This window comes from Papaver somniferum, unplaced genomic scaffold (genome assembly GCF_003573695.1).
Source record: "Papaver somniferum cultivar HN1 unplaced genomic scaffold, ASM357369v1 unplaced-scaffold_81, whole genome shotgun sequence".
Lineage (NCBI taxonomy): Eukaryota > Viridiplantae > Streptophyta > Magnoliopsida > Ranunculales > Papaveraceae > Papaver > Papaver somniferum.
Window position 1 is genome coordinate 6,158,555 of NW_020651082.1, and position 16,606 is coordinate 6,175,160.

Genomic DNA, 16,606 nt, shown 5'->3' on the forward strand with positions numbered 1-16,606 from the left:
ATGTTCTAGGAAACTTCTTGTGAGGATTTATCCTTGTGTTCGAAAAACATAACTAGGTTTTGGTGTAGCATAAATTGTGACTACACAAGCTATTTTCAACGATTTTCATCTTGCATGTTTTTTAGATTTATTTAACTTTCAGTATTTAATCTTAACTCATATGATCATTAGGTTTTATGCTTCTTTATGTTTTTATGATCAACATATTTAACTCAGTGTATAGCGTGTTGATGACGTATTGTGATAAGATAAGAAGACACCGAATAGAGGGAAGGAGAGAGAGAGGTATTTCTTACAATAATAAATAGGAGTTAGTACTTGATTTAGGTTAATTCAGTACAATAATAAATAGGAGTTAGTACTTGATTTCGTTGGTACCATTCAAGCGACTCCAATTCGATTGTTTACTCGTTCAATGAGTGAATTTTCAAGTTTCACAACCTAAAAAATGAGGTAGATGGATAAAAACCATGAGGGAGTATTTCAGTTCTCTAGCAGAATTTTTCTTCTATGATCGACCGGTATAAACATCAACACCTTCGAATTGGATCATTTTCTCCTGAACAAATAAGCGCTTGGGCCAAAAACAAATACTACCCAACGGAGAGGTTGTTGGAGAGGTGACAAAACCTTATACTTTTCATTACAAAACCAATAAGCCGGAAAAAGATGGATTGTTTTGTGAAAGAATTTTTGGGCCTATAAAAAGTGGAATTTCTGCCTGTGGAAACTATCGAGTAATCGGAGATGAAAAAGAAGACTCAAGCTGGCCCTTGCGAACAGCTTGATGCACTATCTCTCTTCAATCCTTTGAGCGAAATGCGGAAAAAGGAAGCAAAATCCATGGACCGACCCCATCGTCTCCACCCCGTAGGAACTACGAGATCACCCCAAGGACGCCTTCGACATCCAGGTTATAGAATTACAAGGATTTATGACTTATTTATAGGGATGGAAAAAGACCTAATATTAGACACATGGTCATCTTAGTAAATAAATACTGGTTTATAACATATTTAGGATTACGTTCTTATTGGTATTTTTCTCTACATGACTGGAGAAGCTCAGGTCTCATCAGCTCGAAAACTCGGATATTATTAGTCACAAATTATGCTTCACCGACCTGAGAAGTGCAATGATTCTCCAAAAGACATCAAGCTGAACTTTAGGTTAATTCAATCCTAATTTTGGTCATCTACATGACTTGAACCGTAGGCAAGAAATTTTGTTAGACAAAAGCAAATAAACAAACAAGATAAGTCAAATATACCAAGAACAACTATAAAACACCCATTAATTGAACTTTAGATTGATACATTCATGCAGATGACAATCAAGAAAATCTTTATGTTACTATAACTACAAGAGACTACAAATCTCAAATATACCGTAAGTTCAAGTTACAACTATAAAACAAGAGTACATATATTATAATTATTAGTTATCTTTGAATACTACCCATTACTCTATCTGTAACAAAATCGACAAATCTCCAATATGATAACCACCATTTCTCTTTTCTTGGAAGAAAAACCAAGAAAAGACCCTGAAATCCAACTGCAAACCCAAGAGCAATAAGAACATAGAATAGTATTCTATCTTTTGCATATTCTTGAGCTTTAGTTGTATCGTCGGTATCACTAATACTAATAACCTGATCACCATGGAAAATTTTATTGGTTGGTTTTCCACATATCAAATCATTCCCAGTAAAAACCCAACCATTAGCATTCAATGTGCCAAAATGGTCTCTCTTGGAATCCTTCCACTAAACTCATTGTAGGATAAATTTATAATCCCAAGAAAGTCAAGCGATGTAAAATATTTTGGGATATGTCCAGACAGTCTATTGAAACTTAAATACAAAGACCCTAAAATAGACATGTTTCCTACACCCACAGGGATATCATCTGATATACCATTATGAGATAAATTAAGTGTTGCAATTCTTTTTAACGAACCTATCTCTATCGGAATTCTTCCACTAAGAATGTTGCCAGATAGATCAATTTCTGAGCTATAGTTGTATAGATTTTCAAATTGCATCATGATCCTTTTAGCCACCATCTTCAATTGAATATTGTCGGGATAGTAGAACTCGTACGTAGCTTATTAAACCCCTCCAGTATTTTCCAGATGCTTTAGGGATGTGTCCTGAGAGATTTTTATGCGATAAATATAATATTTGGTGTTGATATAAATGCATAATCTCTTCAGACCCATTTTATTTGTTCCACCTTAAAGAAATAATTCTGAGAAAATCGAGCGAACTAAACACAACTTATTTGAGCTCATGTCTAGGATTGACAGGTTCAACTTGTTTACAAAATCAATCATTGAAACAATATCGGCGACCCAGTTATGAGAAACATCAATAATAGTCGGTTTATGGAGCTTTGTAAGGAAACTTGGTAAAGTCCCTGTCATATTATTATCGTCTAATCTAAGTTCTTGAAGAGAAACAATGTTGAATATTGATACCGGTATAAACCCATGGAGATTATTACGAGACAATTCGAGAATGTTTAAGAATTTCATATTGGATGTTGATGAATGGATGTAACCTGCTATGTTGTTTCACTAGAGTTGTACAGACTGCAATCTCGAAAGATTGTAGATGGAAGAAGGTAAAAAATCTTGAATGTAACAAAATGAAGCAAAAATAGTAACAAAATACATACCCAAAAATCTCTTAATTAAGAGTGCATAGATAAAAAAAAAATTGTGTTACATGTGGTATTATCACAAATAACACAAAATAAATCTTTCTTTTTGTTTGATATTTTATTAGATTCAGATGATATTTACTAAAACATATAAACATATAAACATATTTAATAAACATCATATTTTTTTTCGAAACCTAAGATACTAGCTGTCAATAGTTGCAAGAATCTTTAATTGTACAAAGTTTTTTTATTTGTTTTCATATTTTAATATATATATCGTCTATTTACGAAACATATAATTTGTTTATTAGAGCTCCCAAATTTGGTTTTCGCTGCAGCAAGAAATATTCACCTACATAAAATATGGATGCAGAACCATTGCAATGGTATTAAGAGGATTGTAGTTTCCAATGATTAAATTTTATCTGCAAAAGACTCTTTGGTTGAAGGTTGATGTCATCCCCAATTGATCAAAGTTCGTAGTCAAGCCAATACAATGAGAGAAACGTTTGACACTTGAAAGCACTGCATAGATAATAATTATTAACAAACATTTTGATTTTAAAATGATCAGTGAAGTGCATTTTGGTTATGAAATATCTAAAATAATGAGTTGCAGTGGTAAAGCTCTTGAATTTCGCCTAAGCATTCTATTTCCAGAGACATAAGAACTTGTTCCTCTACCTTGTTTTAGGCTTGCTTTACATACTAAGCTTAATAATGGTCATTAGAATAGTTCATTTCATTATTTAGTCAAACCAACACAAAAAATAGGTTGTGTAATTGAAAGAATAATGCGTTGCAGTTGTAAAGATCTTGAGTTTCACCTAAATGATCCATTTCTGTCTACATAATAAATTGTTTTTCTACCTATTTTAGATTTATATAAGGGAACTTAATTATCATCAAAGACTTTCACTTCATCATTTAAGTGCACGTTTCTGAAAGGTATCAGAAAACAGAACACTTTCTTATTCATATAAGCTCAATCATAGAGAACATATATAGGCAACATATTGTTACCCTAATAGACTTCCTAAGAAAAAGTAAAACAGCTATTTAGAGAAATAAGTGCTAGCTAGATAATTCTAATCTTCTAAGAAGACTTATTCAAAGTTTTCTACACTCCCTCAAGTTGGTGCATAGATGTCAGTCATGCCCAACTTGCTCACTAGATACTCAAAAACAGGCTTGAATAATCCTTTTGTGAGAATATCTGTTGTTTGTTGAGCCGTAGGCATAAATGGTAAACAAATTGCTCCATTCTCGATTTTCTCCTTTATGAAATGTTTGTCAATTTCTATGTGCTTTGTTCTATCATGTTTCATTGGATTCTTGCAATGCTTATAGTTGCCTTGTTGTCGCAATATAACTTTATTGGTCTACTCATAGGCATCGATAATTCTTCAAGAATTCGCTTCAACCATAGTAATTCACATATTCCATTATACATGGCTCTAAACTCAGCCTCTGTACTGCTTCTTGCAACCACACTTTGTTTCTTACTCCTCCAAGTAACCAAATTTCTCCACACATATGTGCAATAACCAGAAGTTGACCTTCTATCTTCAATAGAACCATCCCAATCTGCATCGGTAAAAGCTTCAATTCCTCTTTGATCATTCTTCTTAAACAACAAGCCTCGTCCAGGATATCCTTTCAAGTATATCACAATTCGGTAAACTGCATCCAAGTGCTCTTTCCGTGGAGAATGCATGAATTGGCTTACTCGGCTAACAACGAAAGCAATATCAGGACGAGTATGTGACAAATAAATTAGTTTCCCAACCAGCCTTTGGTACCTAGTTGTGTCCACAGGTTGACTTTTTCTATGAGCTCCAAGTTTTTTATTAGCATCAATGGGTGTGTCAACTGGTTTACAGCACTCAAACCAGTCTCGTGAAGAAGATCCACCACATCTTTGCGCTGTATTACTTATATTCCATTACTTGATCTTGCAACTTCCATACCTAGGAATCATTTCAAGGGTCCCAAATCCTTGGTTTCAAATTCCTTAGCTAATCCTTCCTTCAACCTTTGTAGCTCACTTACATCATCACCAGTTACTATGATATCGTCAACATCCACAATCAACACAACTACCTTACCTTCTTTCGAGTTCCTTGTAAACATTGTGTGATCTCCTTGAGCTTGAGTATACCCTTGTTTCTTAACTTCCTGAGGTAAACCTTTCGAACCAAGCCCTAGGAGATTGTTTCAGGCCATAGAGAGCTTTCTTCAGCTTGCACACTTTCGAGCCAAACTTCTCCTCAAACCCTGGTGGTGGTTTCATGTAGACTTCTTCTTCGATATCACCATTAAAGAAGGTGTTCTTGATGTCAAGCTTATATAATGGCCAATCAAGATTGACAGCAATCGATAAGAGGATACGAACAATGTTCAGTTTCGCAACAGGAGCGAATGTTTAAGTGTAGTCGATGTTGTAAGTCTGGGTAAAGCCCTTCACAACTAACCTTGCCTTGTACCTTTCTAGACTCCCATCATACTTGCACTTTATGGTGAACACCCACTTACAACCAACAAGTGATTTTCCCTTTGGAAGATCCACTTTTTCCCATGTTCCATTCTTATCAAGAGCATTCATCTCTTCACGTGTTGCGTCTTTCCATTTTGGAACTAGTGGAGCATCCTGCACATTCTTTGGAATCTCCACAGATGGCACATGAGAGGTGAAATAAGAAAAGGAAGATGAAAGACGTTCGAAAGAAACGAACTTTGATAAAGGATATAAGGGACGACTTGTACAAGATCGAGTACTCTTTCTATTGGCAATAGGGACATTCAACTCAGATGATGGAGTATTGTCTTGAGGTAATTGATTCGAGAGAGACTGAAAATTACTTACAATGTTTGGAGCTTGCCTTGGTTCAGATTCATGGCAATGTATGAGGTTCATGGTGTTTTCTTTCTGTTTGCAAGGATTTCTTCTTGAATATATTTTCCCGAAGTGTTGTGTTGAAGATTTTGGCTCAATAAGAGAATTTATAGGATCTTGCAGACTAGGGGATAAGAAGATTAAACTCCTATTTTCAAGCAATGAGGAAGTGTTTGACTGATCAATTTCAGGATATGATGAAGAATCTATTGCAAGATTTTCTGAACTGTTAGGAAGATCTTTTTGATTTGGCTGAATGTTTACAACAGAATTGAGATCTAGGTTTGAACATTGACCATTGACCATTGTCATACTTATCTTCAAAACCCAACTGGAAAACAGAATTTTCCAGCTCAGTTAATTCCACTAGTGAATTCAGATTTTTGGCCCCTCCTGAAGTCGAATCTTCTCTTATATTCTCCTCCTGAAGATGAGATTTAAAGTACGGCTGAGATCAAAGAATTTGACATCAAAGGATACATAGGTTTTTTTAGAGATAGAGTCATAGTACTTGTAACCCTTTTGAGTAGATGAATATCCTATGAAAACACATTTTTTGGCTCTAGGATCAAGTTTGTTGCTGGTCTTATCAAATACATACACTATACAACCAAAAATTTTAACAAGTAGAACACTGGACAATCGATCATTTGGAAAGCGACGATGAAAAATAACTAATGGTGTTTAAAAATTGAGGACTTTAGATGGCATACGATTGATCAAATATATAGTTGTGAGTATAGAATCCCCCCACGTGTATTTGGAACATTATTGGTGAACCTAATAGCCCAAGACACTTCTAAGAGGTGTTGATTCTTTCGTCCAGCAACTCCATTTTGCTTAGGTGTGTCGATGCATGAAATTTGATGAACAATTCCTTTTTTCTAAGAAATATTTCTCTAAAACACTATTGAAGAATTCTCTTCCATTGTCACTCCGAAATATTTTAATGTTTGTGTTGAATTGGGTTTGAATCATGTTGTAGAAGTTCTGAAATACTATTGCTACTTCAGATTTTTCTTTCATCAAGAATACCCAACCTAGTCTAGCATGATCATCGATGAATGTAACGAACCATCTTTTTCCTGAAATATTTGGAGTTCGTGAAGGTCCCCAAACATCACTATGGACTATAGTGAAGGGTGTGGTAGGTTTATATGGTTGGATTGGGTAAAAAGATCGATGATGTTTAGCCAAAGTACAAAATTCACATTGGAAAAAAGATGGATTTTTATTGATGAACAGACTCGGAAACAATCGTTTAAGATAATGAAATCTAGGGTGACCTAATTGAAAGTGCCACAACATTATTTCATGATCAAAGGAAATTGAAACAGACTCAAAACAAGAACTATGAGCAGGGAACACAGGTTTTGAACCATCCACATATCTATAAATTTCATCAACCTCTTTAGCATTGCCAATCATCTTCCGCGATACCAGATCCTAGAATTCACAATGAGATGAATAAAAGCGAACACAACACTTGAGTTCATGAGTGAATTTACTGATAGAAAGTAAATTACAGTATATTTTTGGAACACGGAGGACATTCTCAAGAGTTAACTGAGGAGAAAGTTGGACAGATCCAACACCGGCTATAGCCGAAAATGAACCATCTGTAACTCTGATTTTTTGATTACCAGCACATGGTCTATAAGATTGAAACAATTGAGTACAATTTGGCATGTGATCAGTTGCTTCAGAATCTAGAATTCAGGTAGAATTGGAACTTATAGAGGAACTAGAGATGACATTAAAGGAGATAGGACTGTTTATGTTACCTTTATGAGATAAAGAACAAGAAGGATTAGCATACGTCTGACCACCAGGAGATTGAAAAAAGTGTAAGAGACGTTGAGAAAGCTGATCGACTTGTTCTTTTGTGAAGGAAGGCGCTCCAGAATTCTATTGATGCTCTAGTGATTCTGATGTGGTTGTTTGCAATGCTCTACCAACGTTTCTTTAAGGATTTGAAGGCTTCAAGTGTTGGTGTAATCTCCATCACTTCTCACGAGTATGCCAAGGCTTCTTGCAATGATCACACCATGGTTTCTTTGTCTTTTCTCCATCTCCATCCGGTCCATGGAAAACCAAAGCAGAACTCTCATGCTGAATCGAAGTGTGTAGCATAACTCACTTTATAGATTCCTCTTGTCTCAACTCTGAAAATACTTCTCTTAACTTAGGAAGTGGCTTATTCCCTAAGATTCTACCCTTCACTTCATCTAAACTTGAGTTCACTCCAGCCAAAAACAGATAAACACGGTCATTTTCTTCACGTTTCAAAAAACGAGTACAATCATTTGGATTTTCCCATTTATCATCATAACATTGGTCTAACTCCTTCCACCGAGCCACCATCTCATTGAAGTATGTAGTGATGTCTCTCTCACCTTGCTTGGTACTCCATAACTTTGATTTCAGCTCAAATATTTGTGATGAGTTTTCTAGATCTGAATATGTTTCACGAACAGAGTCCCAAATCTCTTTAGCAGTACTCATGAACATATGTGGTTTTGAGATGGAACTTTCCAGGGATTGGAGAAGCCATCCAGTAACCAAGGAATTTTCAGATTCAGTTGGTTTTATCTCATCATCAGTAAGATATCCAAGCTTCCCACAACATCTACAGCTAGTTTGACAGATTTTGCCTATTCTAGATAATTCGTACCATCCAGTTGATGAACAGTTATGTGATAAGAAGAATGAACAACAGCAGTGTCAACACTGCTTGTTATGGTTGAGGATTCGGAAGTTGTGGTTTTAGAAGCATGTTTAGGCATTGTTTTTTATTTGGTTTTTTCTTTTCTAGGATCGGTGTATGCTCTGATACCATGAAAGGTATCAGAAAAAAAAACACTTTCTTATTCATAGAAGCTCAATCATAGAGAACATATATAGGCAACATATTGTTACCCTAACAGACTTCCTAAGAAAAAGTAAAACAACTATTCAGAGAAATAAGTGCTAATTAGATAATCCTAATCTTCTAAGAAGACTTATTCAAAGTTTTCTACAATTTCAAACACCAAAAACAGGATGTTAAGTTGAAGGTAAGGGAAACTGGGAAGGGAGATTAGTTTCATGTGCATATCACAAGGGCTTCCTGATGCAAATATCAAATTTTTTGCATGGAAGTCACAGTATGGAAATTTTACATGAGCTAGTGAGTTCAGAAGCAATCAGTCAAAGTCTTAAAACAAAGGTCACTTATCCTAAGGACTGTTTGTTAGAGCATATCTCCGTTCAACCTACCAAGCGTTGGTATGTCAATTTTGGTTGTCATATTTTAGTATCAAAACTCATCTAGAGCTTATTGATTAAATACTAGATTCAACTTCGTTTAGGTTAGACTAGAAAGTCAAGGAATGTTGAGTATTACTTCGAAGACCTGAAGAATGAGAAAAACTAAAGACTACAACGACGACATCATCCTTCTACTTGAGGTTAGTAATATTGACTTGATCTTGTTTCCATTCTTAACGCGTATTTCAGGTCATGCTATATTGAAAACATAGCATATGCGAAGCTGTATATATTGTATATGATACTTTAGTGGTGATACTCGATCATAATAGTATGATCAAAGTGTCAAGGAAAAAACGCTTATCTTTTGGAACTTCGTAAATACGATCGACATCGAGATAATCTATTGATTTGATTATGTTTGCATTATAGGTGTGATTTAATCTTATAAAACTATGTATCTTTACATGAGTTTAAGGAAGTAAATGTATGAACCTTTTTTTCATAATCAAAAGGGAAATCATGATTGGTCTTGTTCAAAGGAGAGCCAACGGACAAATAATTGGCAATCATCTGTATGGAGAGGTTTAAAATGGCCTTGGAATTATTTAAAAGAAGATGTCAGGTGGTGTGTTGGGAATGGAAATGAAATCTCAGTTTAGTATGATATTTGGTATGGTGAAGTTCCTTTGATCAATGTAGTAGGCCTTAATGACTATGTAAGAGAGAACATTGGAATGAAGGTGAATAGGTTACTGCAAAATAGTAAATGGGTTATTCCATTTGAGATGTTATCTTTTATTTCCATAGATACATATCCAGAAGTCAGTGGTGGTAAAGATCACAGAGTATGGGGAGCTTATAATAGTGGAAGATTTTTAACCAGAACTGTAGTGGAAAAAATAAGAACAAGAGAGCCAGTTCTAACAATATCACGAGTACCCAAAATACTACACATTCCATCCTAATCCGAGACATTACTATAAGTATACTAAAAATCAAGTATATAATTTTCATCAACTAAACTTGACAAACAAGCTTGAGACAGCAACGCTTGAAAGTTCGACCGAACAATGCTCTAACAAGTATTTAATTTAATAACAAACAAAAAAATATTGAAGAGTAAAATTATTTCAAGAGATATGTTTGTTTTTGTCATTTGCCATAAAAATAGTAGTTGAACCTATCTACCAAACACAATTTGATTACTCTTTTAGTGAGCTCTAGGTTTTAGTTTATATTTTACCAAACGTCCAGCTACTTTTTTTACACGGCACAACATAGCAACGCACGGCTGAAAAACACAACAATACCATATTAAGCCTAAGACCAACATTGAGATGCATTGTAGTTTATTCTTTTTAAGACACGAAATTGAAAATCATCAATTTTTAAAATGTCCCTGTGCTAGCATGATAATTTTGTCTGAATATATTTAAAAATTTGATGCATTCATGCAGATGACAACCAAAAATAACTTCATGTTACTATAACTGCAAGAAACTACAAATCTCAAATATACCTTAATTACAACTTACAACTATATTATTATTAGCTATCTCTGAATACAACTCATTACTCTATCTGCAACACAATCGACAAATCTCCAATACGATAACCACCATTTCTCTTTTCTTAGAAGCAAAACCAAGAATAAACCCCAAAATCCTACTACAAACCCAAGAGCAATAACAACATAGAAAAGTATTCTCTCCTTTGTATTTTCTTGATCATCTTCTTGAGATTTATTTGTACGGTTAGTATCATTAGTACTCGCAACCTGATCACCATGGCAAATTTTCTTGGTTGGTTCTCCACATAACAAATTATTCCCGATAAATGCCCAACCATCAATACTCAATGTGTCAAAGTGGTCTCCTCTTGGAATCCTGCCACTCAACTCATTATAAGATACATTCAAAACCCCAAGAAAGTCGAGCGATGTTAAGGATTGAGGGATATGTCCAGACAGTCTATTAAAACTTAAATCCAAAGACCCTAAACTAGACATATTTCCTACACTCCAAGGGATATCATCTGACAAACCATTATGGGATAGATTAAGTGTTGCAAGTCCTTTCAACGAACCTATCTCTGTCGGAATGCTTCCACCAAACATATTGCCAGATAGATCCATTCCTGAGCTATAGTTGTATAACTTTTCAAACTGCATCATGATCCCTTTAACCACCATCTGCAATTGAATATTATCGGGGTAGTAGAATTCGACTTTTGTTAAACCCCTCCAGTATTTTCCAAATGATTTAGGAATGTGGCCTGAGAGATGGTTATGCGATAAATCTAATATTTGGAGTCGATTTAAACGCATAATCTCTTCGGGGATCGACCCGTTGTATTTGTTCCACCTTAAAGACATAATCCTAAGAAAATCGAGTGAACCGAACGCAGCGGGTATATCACCTACGAAATTGTTGTTTGCTAAGTTGAGAACTTCCAAGTTTTGAAATTTACTGATGAAGTTAAGAGGAGCGCCCTTGAGGTTGTTGTCATTTAGTTGAAGATATGACAATGATGTTGCATTTCCAAGCTCATTCGGAACATTTCCAGTGAGGTTGTTGTTTTGCAAGTTTAGAGATACAAGATCCATGCAGTACCCCATACTAGCAGGTATAATCCCAGATAATTTGTTGTTTGAGAAGTCAATAATTTGGAGAGACCCCGAATCTTTTGAGCATATAGAAATGGGGATTGGACCAGAAAGTTCATTACTGGCTAGATTAATGGCTTGAAAACGAGAAAGTCTTTTGCCACCCTCTCTTGAGATTTCACCACTGAGTTTATTATTCGATACATCAAAAGATATCTCAAAAGGAATATCTCTTGAAGGAATGCCTCCTGTAATCTCTCTGACAAAAGCTTGAGGCGGAACAGGCAGTGGACCGCGAAATTCGTTGTTGGACAAGTCGAACCTGAGGAAATTTTTGAGTCTGGAGATGCAAGAAGGAATGACTCCTGTAAGGTGATTATGGGACAAATTCAGATGCTGAAGTTTACCGAACTCACAGATGAAGGTAGGGAATGATCCGGTTAGATTGCACGATGGCAAAGCCAAATACTCTAGTTTGAACTTAGAGTACATACCGAAATTTTGATCTATAACTACAGTTAACTTATTTGAGCTCATGTCGAGGTTTGTCAGGTTCATCTCGTTAACGAAATCGATCAATGAAACAGTGCCTTGCATTGAGTTTTGAGAAACATCAAGAACAGTGAGGTTATGGAGCTTTGTCAGGCAACTTGGTAGACTTCCTGTTACGTTATTATCATCTAAATTAAGTTCTTGAAGAGAAACAATGTTGCATATCGACACTGGTATAGAACCCTGGAGATTGTTATGAGACAAGCCGAGAAAGTTCAAGAATTTTAGATTGGATATTGATGAATGGATATAACCTGTCAAGTTGTTCCTATAGAGGTATAGAGACTGCAATCTCGAAAGATTGTAGATTGAAGAAGGTAAAGAACCTTGAATGGAACAAAATGAGGCGGAAAGAGTGACCAGTGATGGTGCATTTGATATTGAGCTTGGAATTGGTCCGCTTACGTTAGTAAAAGAAACCGAAAGCTCTTGAAGCTGAGGCCATTGTTGTTGAAACATCCTAGTGAGATCAGGTTGAAGGTTAGAATTAGCACTCACATCAAGCTCTGTAAGTTGAGGAAGATATGGTACTGAACCTTGTAGTCCACAGTATGACAAGTCAAGAACTGAAAGTGAAGTTACGTTCACTAGCTGTGCTGGAATTTGGAAATTCAGATCTCGATTGTTGCTCAGTTTCAGAGAGGATAATCTAGAAAGATTTCGAAACTCATTGGTGGGGAAAACTGTGGTAAATATATTACATGAAGTGAGATCAAGTTCAACAAGATTATAAAGATATGAAATGGATTCAGCAAAGTTCTTTTCTAAAGATGCAGCCTCATATAAATCAATACCTCCCAAATTCAAGACCTCTAGATTTACCAACCCTCTAACCCATTTTAAAGATGGTGAATTTACCATAAAATTCCCCGATAAATCGAGATGATGCAGAAAGGTTAAGTTGGTGAAATGTGTTGAAATTGTTGCTGAAATGTGGGAGTTGGAGAGATCAAGATGAGTGAGTTTAGTTAGACGAGAAAGCTGAAATGGGATTTCTGATTGCTGAAAATTGTTGAATGCAAGATCAAGATACTCTAGAGAAGTAATGTTAGAAATGGAAGCAGAGAATTTACCTGTTAGCGAGCTTTCTCGCAGGTTAATTGCAACGATATGAGGATTGGAGTCATTGGAGCAATCTATTCCAACCCAGTCGCAACAGTTTTCATGTTGGCTTCCTTGTTGCCATGAATCCAAGCGATTTGAAGGGTCGCGCAGAGAGAATTTGAAGTCCAAGAGTGCTCTTCGCTCATGTTCCTGGCATCCGTTGCAAGTTACTGGGAATTGAGTGATGCTAATCAAAGGAACGAACAAAAGAAGAAGAAAACAGAATGGCGTCATTTGAATTCTCTTACTGAACAAATTCATGACTAGTTAATCTGAAAATGAATCTAGAATTGCTTCCATGGATATAAGCTGCTAATATATACTGCTTTTAAAATTGTGCAACTTTGTTTGAATGAAATTTCTTCTAGAAAAAAGTCAAATGTCGCAGTACAGGTATGTGTAGGTGTAGTCACTCATTGAAACGCGTCAACAAATAAGGTAAAATCCGAGATAAAATAATGTTGAGAAGGGGAGAGAGAGAGAGAGAGTACCTGTTAGTCAATAGTGTTAGGTGGATTGAATTCCTCCGAAAAAAAAAACATTTTTTTTTGAGGTAATTTTGATGGCTAATGGTCATACAATTTCCTGACAATCACAACAACAAATGACAGAGTGATTCTAATAAACTAGAGGACTAAGCAAAATTTACATGTCTGTCAGCAAAATAACATCTACTGCATATCTACAGTCCTTCACTAGAAAGCTATATGGTCCTGGTAACTGAATTTGTAGTCTGATTGCCCTCTAGAAGGCTTTAAAGTTAGTGTTAAAAGATCCCATCCAAAATTAGAGTGTCGCCTTTTTCTAAGTACATTCCAATGTCTGACTCTGACACTGAAAAGGGACGCGTCCTTTTCACCAGGGAAGATATGTTCTCTCTCAGTTTATCTTCTGCTGCGATAAGCCGTGATTGGGCCTTCTTCAACTCGTTCGCTGCTGCAATCACCTGAACCTTTGCGGCCTTCAAAGGCTGAACTTGCTCCTGCAGTGCGTTTTTACACTTCTGAATCCCTTTAAAGCACTTTTTGACATCCTCGAGTCGTTCTCGAAGCCATTTTATGTTGAATTCAAGTGCCTCGGCCATCTTTATCTTGTTCTCCCACAACTCAATCACTTCAGAGGACATGTCAACAAACCGAAAATCAGTCATCTCCACAATAGAGCTCATTATATCAGCAACCAACCATACTTGGCCCATATATGAAGAAGCTGTCAGAACTTGGCTTGATGCAATATGTCCATATTTCAACCAGATATTTTTATACAAGGAAGCCTGTGATTTGAGAACACTGAAGCCTCCAACATCTTCAAACTTCTCACCATCGAGAGCAATGCCTTTGACATGATGAGACTGGCCAAATTCAAAGAGTTTGCCAGCTCTTTGATACTGCATTGCTACTTGGGCTTCTGGATTGGCATCGACAACTAGTAGCAGTATATAGTCCAAGCAACTTTCTTGCTTTACTTTCTTCTTAACGGGCTCCTCTTGAACTTTGGCTGCACCGTTTTCCATTGTGTGTTTTACGACCTCAGCAGGTACTGCAGGTTGAATTTTTTGTTGCTCACTCAAGCCCAGCTGAATGACACAAATCAACAAATATGGATATTGTATCAACAAGATGATCATCGAGTAAGCCATAGTGAGTTGTACATGAAAAGAGATCAGAGAACCACAAAGAAAATCCTAACCCCTATACTGTGATTCTTGGTTGAGTTCTTATCCATCCATCTACACTCAAAAACATCGACTTTCACAATAAAGGTTTCGACTTTCACAATAAAGGTTTCATTCACGAGATACCCCTTGTCAGGGTCACGGAGTTTAGCAAGAGGCAAGAATCTGGAAAACCCCCAACCACTACTACTTCGTGAGGAAAACTCTCTTTGTGCTTCTGTAAAGGTTGGAAGTTAGAAGAAATAAGATGTCAATGTTGTGTAGCAAATGATTATAGTGACATTACAACATCAATCACACAGATTTAACATCCCTTTATTGTTATCAGACTATTAAAAACAGAACTTGATAATATGAAGTGGAACAGAAAGTATTGGTACCGAATTTCACTGTGTGATTGATAAATATTTGATTAACTATAGCCAAATTGAACTCCACATAAGACACTCTGACTGAGTTATCTTCAGCGCTCTTAAGGTACATCGATAAGTATTGATCAGCTTCATTAGTTCCTTTTGGATAAATCACTATCTTCCTGGTACAGTTACAAATTTTGAGAATTAAAAGTGGAAATAATGACGATTAATAAACCTCTAAAAACGAAGTTTGTGCAGATGCAGTCGTAGGAGATGGAAAGTGGAGCTAAAACATGTTTATATCGCACAAATATACTTTTGGCCAGGATAAAACTATCGACTTCTAATATCCTGAGTCCTACACCTGCTGCAATTGTGTACTTGTTTCCTAGAAGACTAACCTTATTCATGATTTATGAAGAAGATAATTTGAACCGATAAATGAAACTTAATAATAATACATATAGAGAAAGGAAGAAAAAGTGGGCGTACCATTTTTGGCAGTTCACGGTGAATTAGTTTGGCATCCAGCTTGGAAAAGTTGTCTATTCTCCAAATGAATCTGGGCGATGAAGAAATCTCAATTGGCCGATTTTCCATTACCTGCCGATCTTCCAAGTTGATGAAAAAAAATGAGAACCGGAGCAAATATTTGTATCAATTGTTGCTTTGTTTACATAAAGATATGGAATATTTTAACTTGATTCTGCTTTTCCTATGATAGAAACATCATATAGGGTTTATTAGTAGGAAACTAGCTGAAAGGAGTAAGGAAAAATGGGTCAATGAATGCCAGTGAATCCCTAAATCAGAATAAGATAGACATTACATGAAGAAAAACAAATGGTAAAATAAATTAGAGCTGTGAAGTAAAGCAAATGAGATAACGAAATTCACGGCATGCCTAAATCAAATTTCCATGAAATTATAAAACCCTAAACTCTTGGCAAATATGTGATGGTGTAAGTGTATCCAGCTAACTTAGATTTTACTGTTAAGTTTTGATCACATTAATATTGAAGATATTAAGAAGTACCACTATTTATTAAGTTTTCATTCCATTTATGAAAACACAAGATGAGATGAAATGTAACTTGAAACAGCAAAATTACAAGAAGAAGAAAACGAGAGAGACTGGGCGGAGTAAACTTACAGAAGAAGAAGAATAAAGATGGTGGTGGAGAGGACGATGCTTTCGGAGACGACGGAGAGTAGTACCTTTCCGTTGATATTTGGGGACTGCGTGCCCTAATTCTGAGAAACCGACTCACACTCGCTATGACTGTTTTTGACGGCTTTCTCTCTCCGGGCACTTGGAGTCCAATTTGGAAGTTTTTGCTGATTACTGTAGTTTGATTATCTCTGATGATGATTTCCAACTCATCTAACTGAGCATTAAAAATGCAACACGGCTTTTCAAGTACTAAAATTTAGAAAGCATGGAGATAAATGTGGTTCGAATTAGAATCATATGTGTTGTGTCAAAGGTTGGCGAGC

The 16,606-nt window shown here is 35.9% G+C and overlaps 2 protein-coding genes across 5 annotated transcripts; both read right to left on the reverse strand.

The window, feature by feature from the left end:
• Window positions 1-10,369: 10,369 nt before the first annotated feature.
• On the reverse strand, window positions 10,370-13,312 carry LOC113345221 (receptor-like protein EIX2). The gene has a single exon (XM_026589026.1). The coding sequence runs from the start codon at window positions 13,310-13,312 to the stop codon at window positions 10,370-10,372; it is 2,943 nt and encodes a 980-aa protein (XP_026444811.1).
• On the reverse strand, window positions 13,158-16,606 carry LOC113345291 (MATH domain and coiled-coil domain-containing protein At3g58340-like). Of its 4 annotated transcripts, none has more exons than XM_026589074.1 (6): window positions 16,263-16,606; window positions 15,602-15,712; window positions 15,134-15,288; window positions 14,768-14,970; window positions 13,570-14,654; window positions 13,158-13,228 (listed from the first exon to the last, which is right to left on the reverse strand). In XM_026589074.1, exons 3-5 carry the CDS (start codon window positions 15,234-15,236, stop codon window positions 13,845-13,847), a joined length of 1,116 nt encoding a protein of 371 aa, XP_026444859.1. In that variant the 5' UTR covers window positions 15,237-15,288; window positions 15,602-15,712; window positions 16,263-16,606; the 3' UTR covers window positions 13,158-13,228; window positions 13,570-13,844. The 4 variants fall into 4 exon arrangements, with proteins under 4 accessions (XP_026444859.1, XP_026444860.1, XP_026444861.1 ...); XM_026589075.1 differs by having other exon boundaries at window positions 15,602-15,720; XM_026589076.1 differs by lacking the exons at window positions 14,768-14,970; window positions 15,134-15,288.

Bases quoted from the DNA above. Each gene is read 5' to 3' on its own strand.
- LOC113345221 (XM_026589026.1), bottom strand. From the start codon at position 13,312: ATGACGCCATTCTGTTTTCTTCTTCTTTTGTTCGTTCCTTTGATTAGC.
- LOC113345291 (XM_026589074.1), bottom strand. From the start codon at position 15,236: ATGTACCTTAAGAGCGCTGAAGATAACTCAGTCAGAGTGTCTTATGTG. The intron at 14,971-15,133 runs GTACCAATACTT...CAACCTTTACAG, and splicing joins CAATCACACAGTGAAATTCG to AAGCACAAAGAGAGTTTTCC. The intron at 14,655-14,767 runs GTTAGGATTTTC...TGTGTCATTCAG, and splicing joins CCAAGAATCACAGTATAGGG to CTGGGCTTGAGTGAGCAACA.